This window comes from Leptonychotes weddellii, chromosome 1 (assembly GCF_054177405.1).
Source record: "Leptonychotes weddellii isolate Sample4059 chromosome 1, ASM5417740v2, whole genome shotgun sequence".
Classification (NCBI taxonomy): Eukaryota; Metazoa; Chordata; class Mammalia; order Carnivora; family Phocidae; genus Leptonychotes; species Leptonychotes weddellii.
The window spans coordinates 59,339,308-59,366,769 of NC_138369.1; the positions used below are offsets into that span (position 1 = coordinate 59,339,308).

The 27,462-nt window shown below is 37.5% G+C and overlaps 1 protein-coding gene across 3 annotated transcripts in view; it reads left to right on the forward strand.

Moving 5' to 3' along the window:
• CTNNB1 (catenin beta 1) overlaps nt 1–27,462 on the forward strand; it is a 40,513-nt gene that overhangs the window by 5,875 nt on the left and 7,176 nt on the right. For all 3 annotated transcript variants that reach the window (XM_081824949.1, XM_081824957.1, XM_081824958.1), the window contains exons 2-7: nt 21,124–21,184; nt 21,618–21,845; nt 22,046–22,299; nt 22,426–22,664; nt 22,753–22,954; nt 24,063–24,207. In XM_081824949.1, coding sequence (XP_081681075.1) covers nt 21,172–21,184; nt 21,618–21,845; nt 22,046–22,299; nt 22,426–22,664; nt 22,753–22,954; nt 24,063–24,207 — 1,081 coding nt within the window. In that variant the 5' untranslated portion in view covers nt 21,124–21,171. The remainder of the gene's footprint in view (nt 1–21,123; nt 21,185–21,617; nt 21,846–22,045; nt 22,300–22,425; nt 22,665–22,752; nt 22,955–24,062; nt 24,208–27,462) is intronic.

The window sequence follows — 27,462 nt, forward strand, 5'->3', positions numbered from 1 at the left end:
GCTTCATTCTTCCCCTCCCGCTATTAAAAGCACTTTTGTATTATTAACTTGTTTGTGAAATCTGGGAAACTCACACTTGAGTTTAGGAATTATAAGATAGTTTTGGTCAAAGAAAAGGAGAAATAACAACTTGGTCATCTTAATTATAGTTTTTTAAAGAGCATTTTTAAAAGAGATTTCAAAACTTAATCTGTGAAGATATTAAAAATGCTAGACATGTTTTGGTTGTGTGTACATAATCATGTCAGCCTGAAATTTTATTGATGTCTTTAAATCACGTCCTGGTTTTTATCTGAAGTCTTCACTTTTAACGGAAACTATTATCAGACCAAATCCAAAACTTAAAAGCAAAGTTTAGATAATGAAAAATTAATTGAATATAAGTTTTACTTAAATTAATGGCATGCTATTACTTGGGTAGAATAAATTTATGCAGGCAGTTAAATAGATTTTGGTTAAATCTTTTTGTTGCTAGGGCAAAGTTTTTCATTTCTGGAGTTAGAAAAGTTGGGTGTTTAGTCTGCAAGCTACATGTTTAAATGACAAGCTATGTCATTGATTATAAAACGCAGTATCTGAGAATAGTGGTACAGTTGTATTTATATGATATGGTATAGAATACAAACAAAACTGATCAGTGAACTTTTCACAAAACATTTATCTCAGAGGTGCTTACTCCTTGGCCTATCCCACTGTCCCCATGTAACTTTGTCAAGCCACTGTAAAGTTTCTCTTATAATATTCCAGAAATTTCCTGCCTCTGATTTCTTATGAACTTGTTGAATGCTTGGATGATGCTGAAGTGAAAATGCTTCATAGCACTTCCCATTTTCTCCCGTATTTATTTGTCTCTTCATTTCTTCACTAATGTTCCCACAGTTTTACTTGTGATTTCGTAATTCACCTGTTGCTGTACTGTTTCCTTTTAACTGATTTGTAACAGATAGGTTAAACAATTAGTGAAAAAAATTGGGGGGAGATATTTTTAACCTGTTTAAGTTCTGTCAAGTTCATCAGTTCTCAAGGCATACAAACCATATCTGTGATTAATAAATCTTACCGTGAATGCTGGTAGCTGATCTGACTTGGAAGTAAAAGATGTGCAAAGGCTGTAGGGTTAGTTTAATAAGTTTTTATTAAAAGGGTTTTAGGATAGCTGGAATAATTGTGATGTATGTGTATGTATATACACACATTTTATTGTACATTTTTCATATAAAACTGTGAGAAGTTAGATTTACTGCAAAATTTCTTGGGAATGCAATTTGAAGATGATCTTAAATGATTGTAGTAATTTGCTGCACTGAGGAGTGGTTGTTGTAAACTTTTTTTTTTTTTTTTAAGTATAATTAAGTGGTTTGGGGTAAGGATATAGGGAGTGAGTTTGTCTTTGAAGTTTGCCATATACTAGATGAGTGCCATATGTGTAAAACAGGAACAAGGGTTTCTTGGAAATATTTTCCAGTCTAACTGTGGAGGTTTCCAAGTGGTGTTCCATTCTACTATGTAGAAAGTACTGGCTTAGACAGTTATTTTTCTGAGCTACTGAAAGATTGCAGCAATGTCAGACATTACTTCTGTCTACCTAATAGTTCATTTAGATGCAAAAGTAGACATTAAATGTTATAGGAAACCTAGTATGCATGCACATGTAACTCTTTCGATACATTTGTAAGTTTAGTCTGTTTTCTGGCATTTTGCTGAATTCTACAGTTTGGTTTTTAAGTCCAGCTATTTTATTATTTTTTTATTATCGTCTGTTGAAAAAAACACGTGAGACTATGAAATTAGGTTTATATTGTTCTAACTTCTAGTTATGAATATTTTGTGTGATCCATTCATGTAGTAAAACTGTTACTCTCTGATAGTTGTCCTGTAGGTCACTATTTCCTGCCTTAAGTCATCTGTCTTTTTTCCTGGGTCCTGAATCAGAGTGCTAGTCATTCTGTTTCCCATAGAATAAGAAATAAGAGGCTAGAAAGTTTAAGAAATTAAAAGTCTGGAACACCTAAAGATTGGGGGTCACTCATGAGGCAGAGTAATGATAGTTAAATTAATATTGCTCAAAAGTGGAAGCTGGGAAGTACTAAAATTGGACTTTTTTTTGTAAGAATACTTAATAATCATGTTTGAAGAATACCCTGACTATAGGCTAAAGGGCCTCAGATTTCTCCCTTTGCCATTATACCCCAGATTGTATTCCATTTCTCTAGAAAGCTCCAAGACAGGAAGACTATTTAACCTCCGCTCTTCAAATGAGTCCCCTCTCACCCATCAGAAGCTAAGCAGGAACTCCTTCACCACCCTATCTATCAATCTGCATCAAATGTCCATCTTTAAAATGGAGGAAAGAGTATATATCCTGGTCAGAGGCCAGTCCTGACTCATGCCTTTTCAAGGACTTTGTTCTTTTAGTTATACCTAACTTTTCTGTGTTAGTCTTATCCCTCCAGATTCTAATCCCATTGTTTTTTGTTGTTGTTGTTTGTTTTTTTGTGGGATTTTTGTTGTTGTTGTTGTTGTTCTCCATTGCCCACTTTTTATCATCCTCAAATTCACTTATTGTGCATTCTATAACTCATAGTCATCAGGAGACCCCTTTTATTTTCAGTGTATTCTGGGAATGTTCCCTTCTCTTTTTTAATCCCACTGTAACCTAGCCTCTCTCCTGATAATGCTACTTCCTTTGCAGCTCTCTCAGTACCTTTTTGCACAGCTTTTACTACTAAACCAAGAGGTAGAGAAAATGTCTTTGTTTCTCATTGTCACGTCTTAACCATTATTTTCCAGAACTTCAAACTTTGACTCTCATGCCATCAAATTATACTACCCACTACCACTCTATTTTAGTCATCTACCAACTTTCCTGGGGAGGTGTTGGGATGTTTGAGAAAAGAAGAAAAAGTAAGGAGGGTCATCTCCTTCCTTCCTTGAACACTTTATTAGCCTGGCTCACTGTCTTCTTTATTTCTGTCATAATTCTTGGTGATATCAGTGTCCATGTCAACAGTGCTACTCAAAATGTTGTCTGGTCTGAACTGTTAGTTACTAGCATGGATTATGATAAAGGGTTTGTGCCAGAATATAAATCACCTGTCACTAAATTCTTCTTGATAAAAGACGCAGTGTGTTGATTTATAATCTGGCGCAAGCTCCTTATGGTGTCATGGTCTGGCTCTTTGAGGAACATTGATATAAAAGATGCTTCCAATATTCTGGGCTATTAGTTCCTTGATTTCTTCTTCAGTGATCTTATTTTTCAATCTAATTCATCCACGTGTTCCCATTTCATATCCTAGAATACCTTGTCTTTTATCAGTAACTATCCCCACCCCAATCTCATTTCACGTGTCCCACTGTCTTATTCCTCTAGTAAATACTTCCAGTTCCAACAGCCCTTCATCTCCACCAGAAACTACAGTCTGTCCATCTAAGCTTTTCAGTATCCCCTCACCTTCACTTATACCCAGTTGAAATTTCATGTTGAATAATAATCACTTTCTTATATATACTCTCAACAATTTTGTTCTTCTCTGGCTTCATGCCCAATGGTCCCTGGTCTATTCACCCTCTTTTATGACTCTATTTTTCTTTTTCTCAAATATCCCAGCACCTCCTCCCCTATCCTCACTCATCTAATGCCCTTGCTTTCTATTTCACTAAGCATATTGAATAATTGAAAGAATTCCTGCATGCTCCCGTATTTGTGACTCTGCTCTTCACTTTCTCTGTCACGGTGGATGAACTTTAGTGTTCCAAGATAAGGACAACCAGTTCATTTGTACACAAGATCCCATTCCCTCTTGGTCTCAAGAATAGTATTACTCTTTGTCAGTCTCCCTTCTCTTGCATCATTGGTTTTTCCTTCTCTACTAGCTCTTGCCATGAGCATACAAAAATGATTGTTTATCTCATTTTAAAACAGATTTCTCTTCCTGTCTCCCCTTTCACCCACCACCTACACAAAATACCTTGAAAATTCTGCTTATATTCACTCTCCCTTTTCTTTTGAACCCTACCAACAACCACTGTTATAAATTTCCATTCCTCATTTCATTTAACCTATTAGTAGCATTTGGCACAGTTGGCTTGAAATGCTTTTTCCTTTGACTTCTAGGCCACCATGTCTGCTAGCAGTTTTCTTCGTACTTCACTGGTGGTTCCTTCTTAGTCTCCTTTGCTTTTTCTGTTATCTCTGACCTCTTTGTTGATGTGGCCGAGAGTTTAGTTTTAGGACCTCTCCTTTTTTGTTGTCTAAATACACTCCAGTCTCATAGCTTTAAACAGATAACATTTATTTGCTGATAACTTCCAAATTTATATCCCTAGCTTGGGTTTCTCCTCTGAACTCTACATGCTAATACCCAACTATTTTGAAAAAAATTTGGGGTGTCTAAGAAGCATCACAAACTTAATATACATCTAGAGCTGAGCTCCCAATTTTCCATAAGTCTGCTTCTCTTAGTTACCATAGCCATGCCATTGTAATCACTTGCCCAGATTACTGCACAGGCCTTCTAACTGGTCTCCCTGCTTACACCTTTGTTCCCCTAAGACGTATTTTCAACACAGTAGCTAGAGTAATCCTTTTAAAGCAGTAGATCATGTAACTTTTCTGTTCAGAAACCTCCAGATGCTTACCATCTCATTCAGTAAAAGCACAAACCCCTCTGTTCAGCACTCTCTTTATCACCTATTACTTTCCTTTTCTTCTGTGCCACTGTCACGTTTTTCCTCCAACTGGTGAAGCATGCTCCCATATCATGGCTCACTTCCTCACCTCTTTCGGGCTTTTTCTTGCTGTCCTGTCTAAAATCACAGTCCTTCCCTAACTTCCTATTTCCTTTCTTGCTTTATGTTTCTCCTTAGCCCTTATCACTCTGTAACATAATAGATAACATAATATAACATTTGTTTTGTTATTTTCTTTTTTCTTAGCCTACTAGGATGTAAACTCCAGAAAGACAGGGATTTTTGTCTGTATCCTTGAGTGTTTTCTTCCCAATGCCTACAGCCATACTGCATAAGTAAGTTAATTGGTAAATGTGTGTTGAGCGAGTTCTATCACCTCATTTGGATCATTCCCAATAGCATATAGGTATATCCCAGACCTTTGCAGAGATGGTTCCTTCTTGTCATTTATGGCTCATGTTCAAGTATCATTTCTACATTGAGGTCTTTCCTGTTCACTCATTTTCATTTTATCATATTATTTGGTTTGTGGCACTTACTTATACTCTGAAGTAACATTGTTTACTTGTTTGTTCTTTCTTCCTCTCCTGGTCTTGTCTTAATTTTGTATCCCTGGTACCCAGAAGAGTGTCTGCAAGTTACAGGTGGTGCTCAGTAAAGGTTTGTTGGCTGGGTGAATATTCTAGACTTGGACACGCTTTGTTCTGCTCCAGCTAATGCCCCTTTTATTTCTGTGCTCCATTTCACAGTGTGTTCCTATCCTATGGACATGTCTCCGCTTTTCATCTCCCATTCCAGTTCATGCTCTGCTTTCATTTATTCCAGTGAATATGCTCCACTGAGCTCACTATTGGACTTGCATGTTGACCAACTATATGGATACTTTTTAGCTTTATTCTTGCTGGACTACCCAGCATTTGATATATATATTTTTTATTTTTTTCTTTCTTCCTTCTATAACAGCACTCACCAGTAGAATTTTTTTTTTTTTTTTTAAAGATTTTATTTATTTTTTTGACAGAGAGAGACATAGCGAGAGCAGGAACACAAGCAGGGGGAGTGGGAGAGGGAGATGCAGGCTTCCCGCAGAGCAGGGAGCCCGATGTGGGACTCGATCCCAGGACCCTGGGATCATGACCTGAGCCAAAGGCAGACGCTTAACAACTGAGCCACCCAGGCACCCCTCACCAGTAGAATTTTCTGTTGTGGTGGAGATGTTCTACATCTGTGTTGTCCGGTATGGTAACCAACAGCTACATGTGGCGATTGAGCATTTGAAATATGGCAATCTGAAGAACTAATTTTTAATAAAATTAAATGTAAATAACCACATGTGACAAGTAGCTACCCGTATTGGACAGTGCAGTTCTGGAAATACTCCCCATTTTTTTTTCCTTTGTTGCACTAAACTCAGTATAACAACCTAATTGCTCAACCCAGATACCTAAGATTCTTCTTTAATTCCTCTTACCCTACTTTAAGTTCTCTCATTTATTACAACCCGTCTGTTGTTTCTATTTCCAAAGTATTTCTCCAGTGTAGCTATTTTTAGTGCTTAGTTATACTACCCTAGCTTAAGCCACCACCATCACCTGGACTATTTGCTATAATTTCTTTACAGGTTTCCCTTTATTTCTTGTCCCCTTTTCAGTTTTTCCCATTATAACCAAAATCAGCTTTTAAAAACTCAATGGGCGCCTGGGTGGCTCAGTCAGTTAAGTATCCAGACTCTTGGTTTCAGCTCAGGTCATGATCTCAGGGTCCTGGGACTGAGCCCTGCCTTTATCTTCATGCTCAGCAGGGAGTCTGCTTGAGATTATTTCCCCATCCCCCCTCCTGTCCCTGCACATGCACAAGCGTGCTCTCTCTCTCAAATAAGTAAATAAATAAAATCTTTAAAAACTCAGTGGGATTTTGTTATTCAGATTATAACCTTTCATGGACTTTCAGTAGCACTTAGGGAAAAAAAAAGCATTCTTTACCAAAGGCTAGAGAACTCTACAGGATCTGGCTATTTTCAGCCTCATCTCATTGAACTCACTTTCCCACTATAATTAAACACTGGTCTCGAGGTTTCGTTCTTAAACGTGATCAGGGCTTTATTACTCTGGGCTTCTGCACATGTTACTCCTGTTTCTGGAATGTTCCTGCTCTGCTCCTTACATGCTGTCTCTTTTGCGTCCTTCTTCGGGTCTCGGCTTTTGAAGGTTACCTTCAAGAAGCCTTTGGCCACTATAAGTAGGACCTTCCACTTGTCCTTGTGTCATTCCACTCCCTTCTCCTACTTGTTACTTAGTTATACACATATCGCTCTTTCAAGGATGCAAGGACCATGTCTGCTTTAATCGCCACCGTCTACCCAGAATCTGTTATACCTTCTCACATGTAGCATTTGCATAAACAGTTGTTGAATAAATGAAATCTACACATACGTTGTATTTATGCCATTGGTATTGCTATATCCTTGAACTTTTCAGTAAATGAAGGAATTGTGGGGAAACTTGTGGAACAGAAAATCTTGATTAACATCACAAATTGGCGAATCGAGAAAACAAAGAACATAATATACCATTGAGGCATTCATATATACCTCCAGGTTATGACTCATTTACTGGTGTATTTTTGGGCTTAAAATAGAGATTTAGAGCTATTCCTTGAAGGGTTTTTTGTATTGAGATAATGAAAGTAGTCACATTTTGAAAATAAAAGCTTCCTAGCTCACTCTACTTTCTGTAATATTCTGCTACTCTTCCTAAATATAAGAGAGCCTCATGATTATGAAACCTGTTACTACGGTGAGGCTGTCAAAGGCAGCAAAAATGTCCTTCTGTTTGGGAAAGTAACATAAACTTCATATGCGTGGTGAGATACAGAAGGTTGCTAAAGATTAAGAAGAATCGGGGCACCTGGGTGGCTCAGTCAGTTAAGCATCTGATTCTTGATTTCAGCTCAGGTCAGGGCCACACCCCCTCTTGTGCTCACTGTCTCTCTCAAATAAATAAAATCTTTTAAAAAAGAAGGTTACAGTAAGAATCTGTGTTGTCTTAATGAAAGGTGTTTCTTAAAGAGCTGACCCTGTGGTTACTCTGTGGAGTCCCATTTGTTTTATTATTTAACTTGAGTTGCTGACCATTACATACATAGAGTTGGATATGGTTCATCTACAGCTGTAGCCCTTTGCTGGGGGTAGCAGTGTCAGCAACATGTATGACACTTTAAACAAATTTAAAAATGCAATGCCAGGGTCCTATCCCAGCCCTACTGGGTTAAAGAACCATGGGGATGGAGCGGAGTCCTCTGTTTAAATTTCTAGGTTAGACTCATTGGAAGGATCTGGTAGCCAGTTTAAAGGGTCCTTCAAGCAAACACGGAGATCTTTAAAAAAAAGACTTTAAAAGGCATACATATATTGAGGCCTAATTCTGGTTTAGTCCATACCTGGTGTTAATGGCCGGAAGTGTTTTTCCCAAATAAATGGTCTTGATGTGGCTTTCATATGTCATTTGTTCCAGTTTTGTTTTTCACATAAACTGTTTCTGGAGGTACAGGCAAAAGCAGTGTGTGACCTCTCAGCAACCTGTTAACTTACTTAAAAAACGCTTTCTCTTACTGGGTCTTCACATTTAGGTCTAATGTACTTAATTAAAAATGTAAACTCAGTTGCCTTTGGTTTGTTCTCCGTGAAAGTATGTAATAAATAGGTGAGGGGATGGGCAACTACTGTCCTCCACCTGTTTTTGTATGGCCTGAGGACTAAGAATAGTTCTTATATTTTTTAATGGCTGATTAAAAAGTCAAAAGAAGGATCAGATCTCATGACACGTCAAAGTACATGAAATTGCAAATGTGCGATTTCCATGAGTAAAGTTTTACTGGAATACAGCCATGCTTGTTTGTGTACATACTGTCTGTGGCTGCTTTCACACTGTAATAGAGTTGAGTAGTTGCAAAAAAGATCTTTTTTAAAAAAACATTTTTATTGTTGGAAGTATAGTTGACATACAGTGTTGTATTAGTTTCATGTGTACAACATAACGATTTGACAGTTCTGTACATTACTCACTGTTCATCAGGATAAGCATAGTCCCCATTTGTCACCATACAACGCTATTACAATATTATTGTATTATTGTCTATGTTTCCAGTGCTGTACTTTTCATCCCTGTGATGTATTTATTTCATGACTGGGAAATATATATGTGTATATATGTATAAAACTGAGAATTTGTACCTCTTAATTCCCTTCACCTGTTTCACCCATCCCTCACTCCTTCCCTCTGGCAACCACTAGTTCTCTGTATTTATGAGTCTTTCTGCTTTTTTGTTCATTTGTTTTTTAGATTCCACATACAGGTGAAATCATATGGTATTTGTCTTTCTTTGTCTGACTTAGTTCACTCAGCGTAATTCCCTCTAAGAGGTCCATCCATGTTATGAACACACACCACATCTTTATCCATTCATCTATGGATGGACATTTAGGTTGCTTCCGTATCTTGGCTATTGTAAATAATGCTGCAGTAAACATGGGGTGCATATATCTTTTCCAATTAGTGTTTTCGTTTTCTTTGGATACATACCTAGTTGTGGAGTTACTGGATCATATGGTATTTCTATTGTTAATTTTTTGAGAAACCTCCGTATTGTTTTCCACAGTGGTTGCACCAATTTCCACTGCCACCAACAGTGCACAGGGGTTCCCTTTTCACCACATCCTTGCCAACACTATTGTCTTTTTGATACTAGCCATTCTGGTTTGTGTGAGCGGATATCACATACTGGTTTTGATTTGCATTTCCCTGATGATTAATGATGTTGAGCATCTTTTCATGCGTCTGTTGGCTGTCTATAGGTCTTCTTTGGAAAAATGTTTATTCAGGTCCTCTGTCCAGTTTTTAATTAGATGTTTGGGGTTTTTTGGTGTTGAGTTGTGTAAGTTCTTTATATATTTTGGATACTAATCTTTATTGGATATATCATTTGCAAATATTTTCTCCCATTTGGTAGGCTGCCTTTTCATTTTGTTGGTGGTTTCCTTTGCTGTGCAAAGCTTTTTATTTTGGTGTAGTCCCGTTTTATGGCCTACAAAGCCTAAAATAATTACTGTCTGGCCCTTTACGGAAAAAGTTTGCTGACCTCTGTTTCAGATATATGTTCTTCATAAATGAATCCTTCATGTTCCTAAAGGCATTTAAGAAGTCTCCTAGGTTATATATAATTGTTTTTTGGTTATCTCAGCCTTTGTATTATTTCATTTGTCTTGCTGTCTAGTTTTTTTGAACATCTTTCTTATTGGCACATTCAGTCCATCAAATCTTTAAAAGCTTGGTATGTGCTAAGCACTTTGGATACAATGAGAAAACTAAAGATAATAGCCCCAGCCCTCACTGTGTTCACACATTGAACTTTTTTTTTTTTTTTTAAGGTCTCTGTGCTCTATGGTGGGAAACTCTTACAACAAGTGAAAAAGAGGAAGGTTATTATTAAGGGGTATAAAGTAATGCATTAATTACTTCTAGAAGTCATTGAGTCCCTTGCTGTTAATTCTGCCTATAGCCTGAACCTAGAGATTAACATCTGGAGACTTTCTTGAAGTAAACTCTTACATCTCCTTGGAGTAATAAGCTTGTGTTTGAAAATTTTGCATTTTCTTGTCAGCAGTAGTGCCATCTAGCTAGGCAGGAGTCAAAGTATGAAGTATGTAGTGAGTCGCATCTTAGATTGTTTTGTTTTGTTTTTTCCCTGTAGTCACTGTTCAAAGAATGTAGTTCTTTTTGCTAACCTTTCTCTTGCATTGATCTGCAACATTGTTAAATACGAATTGTCCTTAGCTTTCAGATGGGGGTGGGATATATGATTTGATTAAAATTTCATGACTCTGAGCTTAAACATAAGACCTGGATTTGAATTTTAACTGATCTGTTTATTAGCTATACTCTTATATTAACTGCTCCTAGTCAGGCTTTTAATCTGATAATTTGGGGAATGTTGTCTACTTTATGAGGTTTCTGGAAACATTCAATGGGGTAACATTAGACTCAGAACTCAAGTTACTAAGCATTTAATTATGATACATTGTTAAGTATGTCAAGGGAAAAATTAGATGTTTACCTGATATTACAAGGCAACATCCTAAAATTACGCTGTAAAATATATTTAAAATAAGTCAGCCAAATCTGGCATTACTTTGTGATGCAGTTGATTCTTAGAATAGTGCCATTTTAATAGAACAAGAACTGAATGAAAATTTCTATTAAACTACTAAAAATAGGAAAATTATATAATTAAATAAAATGTTATTTGTCTGAATATCAAAAAAATGCAGTGTTTGATTTCCTTGCTTTTAGAAAACATTATTTTTCCAAAGAATATGTCTTTTTTTTTTTTTTGCCTTGAGGTACTAATGGTTGGCTGAGAAGGTTCCACATTTCTTTCTCAGAGAGTCTTAAAATAGGCCACTTAGCTTTCATACTTAGAAACGTTTCCTTAATGTTCAGTATCACTGGCTAACACATATGGGGCTAAATGATATATTTTCTTGGACATATATCATTTCTAATACTATTGTATTACATAAATTTAATTCTGGGAATGTATGCAAAAATCTTAAAATATGCAAATGTTTTGCATATCAGATATGTGTTGAATTTTTTTTTCCCTAAAACTATTCATTATTTTTAATGGCTACATAGTTATCCACTACCCCTTCTCACTTGGGTGATTTACAATTAATAGTAGCTTCCTGATTGGTGTCCCTGCTTTTCTTTTGGCCCCTCACCCTCTTTTTTATCCATACAGACACTAGAGTGAATTTTGAAAGGCCTAAATCACAGTACATGCATCTCAGTGGCTTCCTAGTGCACTTTGGATTTTATTCTACATCCTTATTGACCTGGTCCTTTCCTCTTTTCATAGTTCCCTGACATCTTGTTACACTGGTGACCTTTTAGTACCTTTACCAAACAGCTCACAACCTTCCTTTGCACTTTTTCTCTGCATGAAGTGTTCTGTCCCGTCTTCAGGTGACTGACTTCTCCTCCTCTACTCAGATGTCCCTCCATCATCCGTCACTCTTACCGAGAGTAGCCTTCCTCCTCAGCCAGTTACTCTGTTCTCACCTTGTTTATTTCCTTCACAGCAGTTCTCTTTAAATTGTTTTGTTTTTATTAACTTTCTAATCATAGAATTATTCACTGTTACTGCAGTGCCAGTAATATGAAAGGTGTTACGTATTTGTTAAATGGATGAAAATATATTCCATTTAATAAATTATTTTTTATTCATTCCCTTGTTGATGAGCATTTGGGTAATTTCCAGCAATTTCTATGACTGCTTCACTGTGCAGACCTCTTGGCGTACTTCTGTGAATATTCCTGCATAATACATTTCTGTTTTAAAAATGGAATTTTAAAGTGAGAGGGTATTTACACTTACATTTAATGGGTAGTGCCAACTTACCCTCCAGAAAGTTTCTGCCAGTTTAACTACAGTTAACTCTTGAATAATGAGATTAGGGGCACCAGACCCACACAGTCCAAAGTCTCTGTATAACTTTGACTCCTCCAAAACTTAACTTGCTATAGCCTACTGTTGATAGGAAAAAAAAAAAAAAAGCCTTACTAATAACATAAACAGAGGATTAAGACATTTTTTGTGTGTTGTATTATATACTGTATTCTTACCATAAAGTAAGCTAGAGAAAAGAAAATGTGAAGAAAATCGTAAGAGAAAATACTTTTATTACAGTACTGTATTATTAAAAAAAAAAACCATGTATACAAGAAACAAGTGTTGGCAAGAATGTGGAGAAAATGGAACCCTCTTGCACTGTTGGTGGGAAGGCAAACTGGTGCAGCCATTGTGGAAAATAGTATGGAGTTTCCTCGAAAAATTAAAAATAGAACTACCATATGATGCAGTAATTCCAGTACTGGGTATTTACCCAAAGAATACAAACACACTAATTTGAGAAAATATTATGCACCCCTATGTTTATAGCAGCATAGCCAAACTATGGAAGCAGCCCAAGTGTCCATTGATAGATGAATGGATAAAGAAGATGTAGTTTATATATAATGGAATATTATTCAGCCATAAAAAAGAATGAAATCTTGCAATTTGCAACAACATGGAGAGAGCTAGAGAGCATAATGCTAAGCGAAATAAGTTAGAGAAAGACAAATACCATATGATCTCACTCGTGTGGAATTTAAAAAACAAAACAAATGAGCAAGAAAAAAAAGGCAAACCAAGAAACAGACTCTTAACCATAGAGAACAAATTGATGGTTATCTTTACTGGTCTGATAAGCAAAATAAATGAGTTTCTATTCTTTTGTGTATATTTATTGCTTGCTTTCTATTTTTCCTTTGAAATGATGGTTCCTGCCCTTTCCCTGATGTTTTTTTCTTACTGATTTGTCCTTAGTTCTTTGTGTACTGTGGATATTAGCCTTTAATCTTATTTTACCTGTCTTGTGTCCAGCGTGTCATTTTTTAAATTACTTTGTATGTGGTGGGGTTTTGTTGTTGTTGTTGTTGTCTGGAATTTAAAAATTTTATGTACACACACAAATAGTCCAGAGTTTCAAGCCATACTTCTGTTTGGCTTCTTACCATCATGTATTTCTATATATACCACCCTTGCTTATATATATCTTGTTTTATCTCATTGTTTTGTTTGATTTCTTACATGTAAGTATTTGATAAATGTAGGTTTAATTTTAACATAGTGAAATGAAAATAGATGAAAAAAGGATAAAAGAAATGTTTTTTTCAAAGACAAGCCCGTTTCCTGATACTGTTAATCACATAATCCACCTGTCTCCCGCTACTTGAAGTATCACCTCTTTGATTTATTAAATTGCCATATTATATCTTGGTGTTGTATGATTACAATAGTCTCTTATCCATTCATATCCCAATTATGCAATTCTTTAATTGCTGTGGCTGTTGATTTATAATGTATTTTAGTATCTGATAGAATTGGTCCCTTCTCATAGTTATTTCAGTGCTTTTTTTTTTTTTTAATTATCTTTATACTTCTATTCCAAATGAACTTAAGAACCATTTTCAGTGCTAAAGAAATCTGAGAATTTTGGGGACTACATTAAACTTATAAACTAAATTAGAGAAAGCCAACAATATCTTAATATAAAAGTTTTCCAGTCAAAAAACATAACTCCATTTAATCTTGTATGTACTTTGTTTTTATTGTTGCTTTCATGAATGAGATCTTTTTGTGATTATATTTTTCTAACCTATTTGTATATAAGAAAGTAGTTTGTACGGGTGCCTGGGTGGCTCAGTTGGTTAAGCGACTGCCTTCAGCTCAGGTCATGATCCCGGGGTCCTGGGATCGAGTCCCGCATCGGGCTCCCTGCTCTGCGGGGAGCCTGCTTCTCCCTCTCCCACTCCCCCTGCTTGTGTTCCCTCTCTCGCTGTGTCTCTCTCTGTCAAATACATAAATAAAATCTTTAAAAAAAAAAAAAAGAAAGTAGTTTGTACATAATGGTCCGTTTTATTAAAAATCTAGTTTAACTGTGAACTGCTTTCTGTGCAGCCTTGTCACACTGTAACTTAAAATGGGTGTGAAAGTGTCTCTAGAGTGTTAAAGAAAGTCCTCAAGTTAAAAAGTATTTAGCTAATCATCATTCTGTGAACTCGAAAGAGAAGCAGGATTTTCAGTTTCAGGATATAATGGAAACAGACCCTCCCACATCCCACATAGCTTATAGTCTTTAGCCTTCTAAAATAGACTTGTAGCCTGGTTAGCTTTTGTGACTGCTGCCTCTTTAAGGAGACAGAGTATTTATTTTATCCTCATCTTTGAGACTTGAGTTTGTTAGGTTTAGTTGGTTTGACAAAAATGTACATGAAATACTTGTGTCTTTTATGGATAGTTCCATTTTAATTGTTTGAAAATAGTAAAGTACAAAGATTTTCTCATATTTTGAAATCATATTTGGAGTTTACCTGAAATGTTCATTTCCTTGTTTTATTTTTAATCAGTTATTTTTGCTATGCAAGATATAGAGAATAATGTAACAGTCATGTACTCATGGGTGACCCAGATTAAGAGATGTATGTATTTTTGCTGTATTTATTTGACTTTAAAAAAATGCTGGAGAGTTGAAGGCATCTTTAATACCCTTCATTTCTGATTCTCTTTGCACCCAGGTATTAAGAAGCTGGCATGTAATCTTTGTACTTTTACTGCATCAACAATATCAACGACATTAAACATTTTTTTAACTTAGCTGGCATAAAATTATATTTGGAAATTATAAAAATGTGCCTGTGTAGATAAAGGCTATTTCCTATGTACTTTGAGATAGCTGTGTTTTAAAATATCTGTCTTTTTGGTTGCTTAGATTAATATAGGCTACAGAAAAACTATCTGCTTTTTGTAGTGGTTTGTTCAAAGTGGATAAAGTGAAAGTGTGTTTTAAAACATTATCTTTTTTTCTGAAGGATCCAGACTGTTTTAGGATTACATTACTGACCAAAGATTCTGTGTGAAGCTACTCATTGGTGAGACTAAGGATATATCAGAGTGTAAAGAATATTACCATAGTCAATTATTTTAAATAGTAAAATCGTATTTTCGGATATACACAGGAGGCCTAAATATGCTATACCAATGATTATTCAAGGAGCTTCTTATATGTAACATATATATGTATTTTATAAAAATATAAAAGGACAGGGGCGCCTAGGTGGCTCAGTCATTAAGCTTCTGCCTTCAGCTCGGGTCATGATCCCAGGGTCCTGGGATTGAGCCCCGCATCGGGCGCCCTGCTCCGCGGGAAGCCTGCTTCTCCCTCTCCCACTCCCCCTGCTTGTGTTCCCTCTCTCACTGTGTCTCTCTGTCAAATGAATGAATAAAATCTTTAAAAAAAAAAAAAAAAATATATATATATATATAAAAGGACTGCATTAAGAATCTGGCAAGCCAGGGGCGCCTAGGTGGCTCAGTTGGTTAAGCGACTGCCTTCGGCTCAGGTCATGATCCTGGAGTCCTGGGATCGAGTCCCGCATCGGGTTCCCTGCTCGGCGGGGAGCCTGCTTCTCCCTCTGACCCTCCCCTCCCCCCTCTCATGTGCTCTCTCTCTCTCATTCTCTCTCTCAAATAAATAAATAAAATCTTTAAAAAAAAAAAAAAAAAGAATCTGGCAAGCCGAAAAGGCTACATGTGGCAAACAAACAAAAGAAATTAAGCATGTAATTTCAGAATTTAGAAAAACTTGCAGGTGGTGTGTACATTAGATGGATGGACATGGCTACTACAGGTTGTCCTGAGGTAACAGTTGATGCTCCTCACACCTTGCTTGGTAGGCTGGCCACTCGTATGGGGCCTTCTGTGGAAAATTGTCTGCTTATGTTCCCTCAGTATTATGGAGCTGTGTAACAAAGGCCTTATAAATTCTTACCCTTTTAACCCAGTAGTTGGAGCAGTCCTCCTGGAAGGTAAGTGGAAGAAACTAAGAGAATCGTTTATATGCAAACATTTTTGTTCAGCATTGTTTGAATAGCAAACTAAATGGGGGAGGACTAAATATTCAAGAAAGGGAGATTTGGTTAAATTACAGTACAGACCTATGATACAGTATAGATGAAAATATTTTGTTAGGGTCTACAATACAAGGAATTGGTTTTTGTATGTTTATATTAAAAGAATACCGATAGTAAATTTAATAAAATACTGAATATACCAAAACGTCATTAACTGTGTATCATTATGATAGGAACGATAAGGAAAAATATCATTTTATACTAAGCATATATATGTTTTACTTTATAGGTAGGGTAGAGAATAGGGAAGACAATAAAATGAAGGAGGGAGAGAGATCATTTGGGAAATGTCCTAATTTTTCCTAGTCACAGTTCATATTCTAGTAGCGATTTTTTCACCTCTGTATTTAAAGATAATACAAAGGGCATTAATGTTAGGCGTTTTGGAGGAGCAAAAGTGTCATTAGGTATTTGTTTTTTATCGGCTGGTAAAGGGAGATTCCTCTCAGAATACACAAAGACATAGCTGAGGAGTAAAAGTAAGAAGGAAACTAGAGTGAGTTGTGATTTAAAAGTGTTACTGATGAATGAAAAGTGCCCAAACAGGAAGATTTGAGGAGACTGTAAATTTTTTAACTGGCAAGGTATTAGTAGGGATGGTTAATAAAAATGCATTGTGTTTCTCAGGAAACAAACTGAGGGTTGCTGGAGTGGGGGGTGGGGTGGGAGGGATGGGGTGGCTGGGTGATAGACACTGGGGAGGGTATGTGCTATGGTGAGCGCTGTGAATTGTGCAAGACTGTTGAATCACAGATCTGTACCTCTGAAACAAATAATGCAATATATGTTAAGAAAAAAAAAGATAGGAGGGGAAGAATGAAGGGGAAATCGGAGGGGGAGATGAATCATGAGAGACGATGGACTCTGCAAAACAAACTGAGGGTTCTAGAGGGGAAGGGGGTGGGAGGATGTGTTAGCCCGGTGATGGGTATTAAAGAGGGCACGTTCTGCATGGAGCAGTGGGTGTTATGCACAAACAATGAATCATGGAACACTACATCAAAAACTAATGATGTATGGTGATTAACATAATAAAAATTAAAAAAAAAAATTCAACAGCCACAAAAAAAAAATGCATTATGTTTGTGCTTTTAGATTTACAAAGCAAATATTACTTAGAACGGTTTTTAATCCCTGAGGATTTTCGTAAGTTTATCATGCTCCTGAAATAGAGTTGTGTTTTCTTACTTGAAAACAGAATAAGTCATTGGCTTTGGTTCTTCCAGTACGGGTTATTGGAAAGTGAATTGTTTGCATGAACTGCCAGTATAAAACTGTGGCTTTATAATAGATCTGCTTTATTTTTACATAGCAGAGTTACTCCTAGTTAGTAATACTGACATTTTGTGAAATCTAAGGTAATTAAGATAATTTGTCCTAATGGGAACTGGAGAAGTAAACTTTAGTGTGAAACCTGTATCATGTCAAGAATTCTCAAATAGACTTTGACAGAAGGCCACTTAAGGTATACAAGGTGAAGTAGACGCTCCAATTCACTCCTTGTGAAATTGAGTCATAGCTAGTATATAACACTTTTATAAAAGCGTTCTGGTATGCAAAAAAATATCCTTTTTATAGCCACATAATGAACTAATGTATGTAACTTACTTTAAAATTATTCTGTGGGAGGGCACAAATTCTGCATAATATTAACAGTCATTAAGTATAGGTGATGTGGGTGTTCATTATACAGTTGTGTCTACTTCTCTGCCTATTTGAAATTTTTCCTAATAAGAAAAAAGAAAAGCCTAGGATGCTTAAGTAATCCTATTAGAAAAGCTGAAGCAAAAATTGCTTATTAGTAATACTTTGAATAAGGTGTGGATCAGGATGAATTTTTCATCTAGGTAGAAATTATTAATATATAAAGGGTATATATTTTTTTCTATTCTGTATGTTAAACACTTACAGATTTTTAAATCAAAAATTGATAAATTTTGAGATAACTGAAAGAATACATGTTTAACAAAAATAAAAAAATAAAAGGAAGGATGCATGTATCCATTACCTCACTAAACTGGATAAATTGGCTATCCTGGCAATCCTCTTTCTTTGTTAAAGCACCACTTGGTGGTGATAAAGCTGGCAAGACACAAAGCATTCTAATGCAGTCTGTAGTTAGTGATCACTTGCATTGGGAACATTTAGTACTTCATAATTCGTTAGCATTATGCCCTCCCTTTATCTTGAGTTGGTACTTAATGGGCTTTTCCCCATTTTTGTTTCTCCTAATTCTGAAATGGCCATTAGTTGGAGCTTTGATCCTCTAGATTGATCATCTTGTTTCTTCTCTCTTCTCTTTTGTATATTGAGCATCTTTCTCCTTTATGCTCTAAGAGGTTTTTTATTCTCACCTTTGGTTATCTAGTGAGCTTTTTATTATCTCCAATCTTTTTGAGGGTAATAAATTGAAACATTCTGTTTCCTTCCCCACCCTTACCCTTTTTTAAAATTCTGTGTTACTCTGGAGTAGGTTTTTCTGTTGGTTTTTCTTGAACTTTTTCCTTTGATATTGAAGATTTTTCTGATGTGTTTGGTAAGTCTTGGTTAATTGGGACCTCTAGAATTGGGCCCCTAATGATTGGCAGGGTGTGGTGGGGGGTAGCCAGCCCTTGGGCCGAAAGTTCTGTCCACAGGAAGGATGAGGAAAGCTTTCCTTTTGGGCAAGATTCTGGCCTAGTTCTCTTTGGACAGTATATTCAATTTCTAAAAAAATTTCTAAAGTGAAGAGTTCTCATATTTTTGGAAAATTTGGATTTGTCTGCAGAGTAATGTAGGAGTGAGTTGGTTATTCTGTTGCTTATGTAAATCCCCATTTTCCTTCCTACTTTTTATTTCTCAGCCTGCTGGATTGACACTTGCCCTCCCTCACACATAGGATTGTAGTGAAGAGCAAAAATAATTCTTTTGTGTGCTGCATAAAAAATTTAAAGTGCTATAAAAATAATAGTATTTACAAGTCCCCAACATACAAACTGATGTTGTAAGTTTGGAATAGGAGCTTGCTTTTTTCCATAAAATCATTATAGATTATGATCAAATTACAGATCAGCCCATATAAACAGATTTTACACAGTAACATGGCAAAATGTTTTGCTTTTGCATCAGCAACAAGGAAGCAATACTATAAATGTTTTTGCCTTGAAGCCATGTACACTTGAACCTTGAACAGTGCAAGGGTTAGGGGCACCAACCCCTCCACACAGTGGAAAATCTGTATATAACTTTTGACTTGTCAAAAACTTAACTACTAATAGCCTACTATTGACCAGAAGCCTTACCAATAACATAAAGTTGATTAACACATATTATTTATGTATATTATACTGACTAGTTGGTTTCTGAACCCTGTGGCATTCATTGGCCAAAGGAGGAGCCTAATGTAGGACATGTTTTAGGTCGCCTTTCCCGGAAGTATACTGGGAGCTGGAGTGGGGAACTCAGTTTCCAGAGAGTTGGAAAAATAAAAACTAAAATGCAGCATCGGTGAATAGAGAACTTGGGTATTTCTCAAAGTGTGGTCTGCAGATCATTTGTGCATCCTAGAATGTTCATTAAAAATTCAGGTTTCTATGCCCCACTCCCAATCAAAACATTAAACACATAATCCTGCTTGGTATCTTAAAAGATTCTTAATGAGAGGAACCACCTTTATTATTTTCTGTCCTTCATTTTGCTGTGTACAAAAATTGTCAGTTGTTTGTACTGTGGACACTAAAACAATTGTATCCACCACTCTTGTCATCTTTACGTGTCAAGTGATCTTTGTGGTTATAAAAATCTAGTACTGGAAGAGCAATTTCAGGAATAATTAATACATGCTTCCTTTACATTCGAGCAAATAGGACTTGAGAGTGTAGTTTCCAACTTTAGACTCCTTTTTACATTGATAGAATTCACACTTCACACTTAAATATTTTAGTCCCTATCTTTACATATTGGTAAGCCAATATGTAATTTGTAGTGCAAGATAAACTTGTTTAGGGGAATACTTTGTGATAAAGGAAATTTTGTTATTAGGAATGTCTAGTGGCCATGAGCCTTTAAACAATTCTCATTTGCAAGTAGTTTCCCATGTGATTCAGTATTCTGACTATTACACAATAAAGCCAAAATGCAAGCATAGATGCTAAGATTTATATATATAAATATATGTGTAATTATACATATGAGAGATTAAGCTTTTTATAATCAAAACAGCATTAGTCAGTAATACTTATATTTATAATACATCATTGCTATAAATTTGAGCTAGAAAAATTTTACTAAAAAGTAAAATTTTTTACTACAAGTGTTGCAGACCTGCAGTTGAAAAGTAATTTTACTTCTTAGTAAAAGATTAAGTGAAGGCATTTTAGATGGCATTGTATCAGGAAAGAAAAACCATTTAATGAAAATCTGGTGTGGGGTTTTTTGTTTTTTTTTTTTCCCCATGTCCAATTCCACTGTCCAGAATTTTTCAGTGAAAGAAGTTAAAAAGGGAGAGAGGCCTTTTGGGAACTCAAGGAGGAGTTGATTTTGAATAGTTTTTTTTCCTCCACTTTGGCTTTCACTATAAATTTTCTTTACCTACAGTAATTATGCTTTCTGACCTCCTGAATAACTGTAATTTGTATTTCTACTTAAAAAGAGGTGCTTGTTAATGAGGAATTTTTACTTCGAGGTTCAGCAGTGGTGGAGCTGTGGTTGAGTGTTACGGAGGAGACTCTGGAGTCTGGGTTTCACTCTCACATGATAAAAGGGGATTTGGGGCTTTTCATGGATATCGTCTATGATGTTTAGCAGGCCATCCTAGTGACTGAAAAGTACTAAAAACAAACTTAATTTTAAATCCTAATGACTTGATTAACTCTTTTAGGGTATCTGAAGCACACCATACAACGGTTTTGAAAATCCTGTGTGGGCAATGGCTACCCAAGGTTTGTATCATAAGTCTTCAGTTACTGAATCGGGGCTCTGCTTCATTGCCATTAACCCAGTCTGGCTCAGATCCCCCTGCTTTACTCTCTCCCTGCTTACTTGTCAGGCTACCTTTTGCTCCATTTTCTGCTCACTCCTCCTAATGGCTTGGTGAAATAGCAAACAAGCCACCAGCAGGAATCTAGTCTGGATGACTGCTTCTGGAGCCTGGATGCAGTACCATTCTTCCACTAATTCAGTGAGTAACTGTTAGGTGGTCCCCTAAGAGTGTAGATATTTCATCACTGAGCTAATACTGGCTATTGTTATTCTTGGCTGTCTTTCAGATTTGACTATTCCTAACAATATTTCAGTGGGTCGTCATATCACAGATTTTTAAAGTGAAGATAACATTTCCGTGGTAGTAATGCTAATGCTGTTTGATTTTTATAGCTGATTTGATGGAGCTGGATATGGCCATGGAGCCAGACAGAAAAGCGGCTGTTAGTCACTGGCAGCAACAGTCTTACCTGGACTCTGGAATCCATTCTGGTGCCACTACCACAGCTCCTTCTCTGAGTGGTAAAGGCAATCCCGAGGAAGAGGATGTGGATACCACCCAAGTCCTGTACGAGTGGGAACAGGGCTTTTCTCAGTCCTTCACTCAAGAACAAGTAGCTGGTAAGAGTGTTATTGCCTTAGTATACTGAGTCAGAAGTCAATTTTGAGAATGATTCTTAAAAAAGTTAGCGTGTAATCGCTTAAATAAAATGATGTGGTAAAGAGAGGGGAGTGATTGTGATACTACCTTACCACTTAGGGTAGCACAAATTCAGGTGAATGCTGAATTATGGATAGTGAGTGCTGATTATCTTTTCCAGATATTGATGGTCAGTATGCGATGACACGAGCTCAGAGGGTGCGAGCTGCTATGTTCCCTGAGACCTTAGATGAGGGCATGCAGATCCCATCTACACAGTTTGATGCCGCTCATCCTACTAATGTCCAGCGTTTGGCTGAACCATCACAGATGCTGAAACATGCAGTTGTAAATTTGATTAACTATCAAGATGATGCAGAACTTGCCACACGTGCAATCCCTGAACTGACAAAACTGCTAAACGATGAGGACCAGGTAAGTAACGATACAGCTAGCTTTTAATCTGTTTTGAAGAAAACTTTCAAGGAGGGAGCCTCAGATTGTCTACCCAATATCAGTATTTGAAAACTAATGCTGTCTTTTAATTCCTATACATTATAGGTGGTGGTTAATAAGGCTGCAGTTATGGTCCATCAGCTTTCTAAAAAGGAAGCTTCCAGACACGCCATCATGCGTTCTCCTCAGATGGTGTCTGCTATTGTACGCACCATGCAGAATACAAATGATGTGGAAACGGCTCGCTGTACTGCTGGGACCTTGCACAATCTTTCTCATCATCGTGAGGGCTTGCTGGCCATCTTTAAGTCTGGGGGCATTCCTGCCCTGGTGAAGATGCTTGGGTAAGAAAACATGGTCAGAATGCTTGAAGCTAGGAAGGCGAAGAGTGCCATCACAGCATTTCTGACGAGGCTTTTTTCTTCTTCCCAGTTCACCGGTGGATTCTGTATTATTTTATGCCATTACAACTCTCCACAACCTTTTATTGCATCAAGAAGGAGCTAAAATGGCAGTGCGTTTAGCCGGTGGGCTGCAGAAAATGGTTGCCTTGCTCAACAAAACAAATGTTAAATTCTTGGCTATTACAACAGACTGCCTTCAGATTTTAGCTTATGGCAATCAAGAAAGCAAGGTAAAAGAATTGTTCTGAATGTGGTTCGTGGAGCGTCAGGGAATCCAGTGTCATGTCCTTCTGTGGACTCTTGCACATTCTTTGTATGCTTCATCCTTTGTGTATATCCTAGAAAAAAAAGTTGGACATCTATTTTCTTTAAATATTTGTCTGTTTGTATGAAGCTAGGTGATAGGGATATAGTGGGCAAACTTAGAGCTTTCATTCTTAGGTGGGTGATAGGCACCGAGATAATAATCTAATTATTATTTAATCCATTTATTCCAAGGAAGTAGAGGGGCTATGAGAGCATATATGTGAACCAGATCCTGTTTGGAAGGTTCAGGGAGACCTATGGGAGGAAGTGATAGTTGAGTTCAGCTCTCAGGGATGAGGAGAGACTGACTAGGTGAAGGTCAGAGAGAGGAAGTGACACCTTTGAAAGTCCTACTGAGGGAGGAGAGGGATGAGTTTATGAAGAGTAAAGGTTTGAGACTGTTGAGATACCCAGCAGGGCAGGTCCCGCAGGGCCTTGTAGAATATGTTCAAAGAGTAATGGAAAGCAGTTCAGTATCAGCAGAGCATGAAGTGATGAGATTTCTTTTTAGAAAATCAGGATAGTTTGGAGGTGGGGGTATACAGGGAAGTAAAGGACAAGAATGAATGACTATTTTGTGATACATCATTTTAAGTAGGTGAATAACGATTAGGAAGAGCCAAGAGCCAAATCATTAGGAGTTCTAAGCGCCTGTTCTGGTTCAGATTTTCAACAAATCCACTTTGATACAGCATCATTATCTGGGCCTTACTGTTACATACCAACATGGTTTCTGTTTGTTTCTTTTGCTGTGATCAGTGGGGGAGGAAGAAAATTGGGGCACAGTTGGTATATTCTTGGGAGTACTGGGATTCCTGAATTTGAGTGGAATGCTGTAGGAGGAGGAGTTAAACAGGGCTCCAGTATGGGGATCTGGGTAATGGGTCCAGGAATACATTTAGGTCAATGGCAAGCTGGCTAAAATGCTTGTATAATAAAATAGGTTGGTAATGTGGCTTTTCTTGGGCATATGGTGAAGATTCCATGACTAATGATATATATATATATATATATATATACATGTCTTTCTAGCTGATCATTCTGGCTAGTGGTGGACCTCAAGCTTTAGTAAATATAATGAGGACCTACACTTACGAGAAACTACTGTGGACCACGAGCAGGGTACTGAAGGTGCTGTCTGTCTGCTCTAGTAATAAACCAGCTATTGTAGAAGCAGGTAAGTATTCTGAGTGTCATGTGTACAGCATCTTGCAGTTCTAATTAGATTACTTGTCTTAGGAAAAGGGTAATACAACTTGACCTATTAATGGGCTGAAATTGAATAGAACCAGTTTGTAGCCAAGATCACATTCAAAGTATATGTCCTGCTTGACACCTGCACTGGTGCTGTTTAAGCCTAGTTTAGGCAGAGTTCTTATTACCCATCAAAAATGATGGCTGATACGTGGTAGTTTATATTGTGTGCATGTTGGTAGCAGAGGAAAGGAATAGGTGGACCAACCAGGGCTTTTTGTTTTTTTATCATGAGGATACAGTTACTCTTCAGCTACCTAGCATCAGTTCTCCTTTCTGTAACCCACTTAACAGTATCTACCTGGACTCTTTTTTTTTTTTTTTTTAAAGATTTTATTTATTTATTTGAGAGAGAATGAGAGCACATGAGAAGGGGGAGGGTCAGAGGGAGAAGCAGGCTCCCTGCCGAGCAGGGAGCCCGATGCGGGACTCGATCCAGGGACTCCAGGATCATGACCTGAGCTGAAGGCAGTCGCCTAACCAACTGAGCCACCCAGGCGCCCCTACCTGGACTCTTAAACCAAGCTTCATATCACAACTGGAAGAGGGAAAATATGAAAGCATGTACTAGAAGAAAATGCTGGGAGTAAAGTGTAGGGTTGGTAACAGCTGTTTTTCTCACTTGTTGAGAGTAATTTTACTTGAGAATTTGTGGGAGGGGCATTATGATTACCCAGGATGGCGGCTGGCACTGGGATGGACAGGTGTGGCTGCGTTCATATTCAGCAAGGGAATGAAATTCTGCCAGCTATTCCAGAAATACGAGGAGTGCTTGCAAAAAATGCAGATTTTTGGACTTAATCAGAATCCTTGGAGTGAAGTGACAAGGTCAGTAGGTAGCTAGAAATGTGTATGGGACTGGAGACCTAGGCATCTTCCATTTTAAGAAGTTAGCCAGGTTATTCTGATGTTCATTTGTGTGTTCTGAAAACATTGAGCACCTGTGTCTCATGCACTAGAATAAGCATGTGGTATACACTGGATAACCAAGCAGATATGGTCCCTATATTCTTCCATTCTGGTGAGGGTGACAAAAACATGCAAAAGACGGGGGGCATTACAACTTAGAATGACTTCTGTGTCAGGGAGAAAGGAACAGCAAATGCTGATACAGAAGTAATGGGGAGGGAAGAGCTTCCCTGGGAAGGGGACGTAAAATGGGATTGCAGGATGAGCAGGCATCTGTTAGCTATATGAGAAGTGGGGATTAGATGCCTTCCAGGCAGGGAAAAGAAACATGTGCTATGTCCTGAAGGTAAGAAAGAGATTGTTGATCTCTAAGTGCTAAAGAGGAAGTGTGTGTAACTAGAATTTAATGAGTAATTGGTGAGTAGCCCAGAATGAGGTTGGGGGTCTAGGTAAGGGCCCATATCTTACAGGACTTTCTAGGCCTTAAAATGTTCATTTATGCTTTTTTTCCAGCTTTAGAACCACAGTTGTAGAATATTTAGTTCAGTTTGCAATGCTAGGTGGGATCCAAATTCTAAAGGGTTCCTTAAGGTTATGCTAAAGAATTTGGCCTTTGTCTTACAGAAAATGAGAACTTACTAACGGTTATTAAGCAGTGGCACAGCATCACAGTGCTGTGTTTGGAATGTTAATACTAACCATGTGTGACAGTTTGAATGACCAAAGGCAAGCAGACCAGGCCACCGACATGTGTTACAGGCTTCTAGGAATGAAACAGTTTGGTATCAAAAATACACCGCAAAGGATGACTGTTTTGAGGTTTCTGAAAGAACCCATAGAATATAATAACTTAGGGGTTAAAGGTAGAACCAGAAGTGGTTTGTGGTGGGGAGAACATTGGTACCATTAAGATGAAGGGAACTACCAGAATGGGTTAATTAAGATTTGGAACAAGATAATTTAAGAAGCTGACATATTGAGTGACTAAAACGGCGGTAGGTAGGTGGAAACGTATGGTACTAAAATGCAGGGGAAGACTGGGCTAGAGATTTGGGAGTTGACCTGTCACTGTAGGAGGGAAGGGGGTGTGTGCCTCAGGGGGCATCTGCATGGGACTCTTCCCTTAGACCTGCTGAATACAGTGTGTGTTTTTAAAGTCTACAGGCTGTTCTGATGGGACATTTGCAATTGAGATCCACCCTGTTAGAGTGAAGAGTAAAGGGAGGGAATGAAATCTGTGAGGGAAAGAAGGTAGAGGGGAATCTAGTCATTTAACAGATATTGAGCATCAGCCTTTTGCAGGTCACTCTGTTAGTAGCTGGAGCTGCTATGAGGAAGGAACCAGATAGGGACGATCCTTGTCCTGTAGAGGAGGTAGACTTAATTTTAAAACAGACCTGAAAAGGGGCACCTGGCTGGCTCAGAGCATGCGACTCTTGATCTCCAGGCTCGTGAGTTCAAGCCCCACATTGGGTGTGGAGTCTACCTATGATTTAAAAAAATAATAAAATATGAAAAATAAAACAGACCTGAAAAGATGAACAAGGAGACGAGGGAAAGTATCTCACTACATTCAGAAGTGACTTCAGGAGGAGAGAGATGGGTGAAGTTAGGCCATTATGTGGGGAACTGAGCTTCCATTTAGACTTCTCCATCAGTATAAATGTCCTTCCTTAGGCTCCTAAATGGTGAAAGGTTGCGAACCTTTGGGGCACATGTTTCTGGAGTCAGTACCTTTCATACGGTCCCTGGTAATAAGCGTTCCAGTGCCTTTTTGAATTGGTCTCGCGTAGCTCCTTCAGGTCTTTGCTCAGATGTCACTTTCACACTGAGGTGACCTGATTACACTACTTGAAATTGTAGCCCCCACCATCTTGTGTTATTTTTTTCCATAGCACTTAACACCATCTGACGTACTATGTAGTTTCAGTTTATTAACTGCGTATTTGTTGTCTGCCTCTAGCTAGACTATGAGCTCTGAGAGTAGGGACCTTAGGGTATTTTGCTCACGGTAACAGCTCCAACTCAAAACAGGGCCTGATATTGGGTGAATATTTTTGAGATGATTGAATGGATGAAAGGAAATAAACAATACAAATACCACCTAAGGAGGACAGTGGAGATAATGAAGGCATTTTCCACATAGGGAAGGAACAATAGATACTCGACAGAAGTTGTCACTAGTTGAGGTGAATAGGAAAAGAAAGGGGAACTGAGCAACATCCTAGCAAATGAAAAGAAAGGACTTAGATGGAGGGGATAAGCTTTG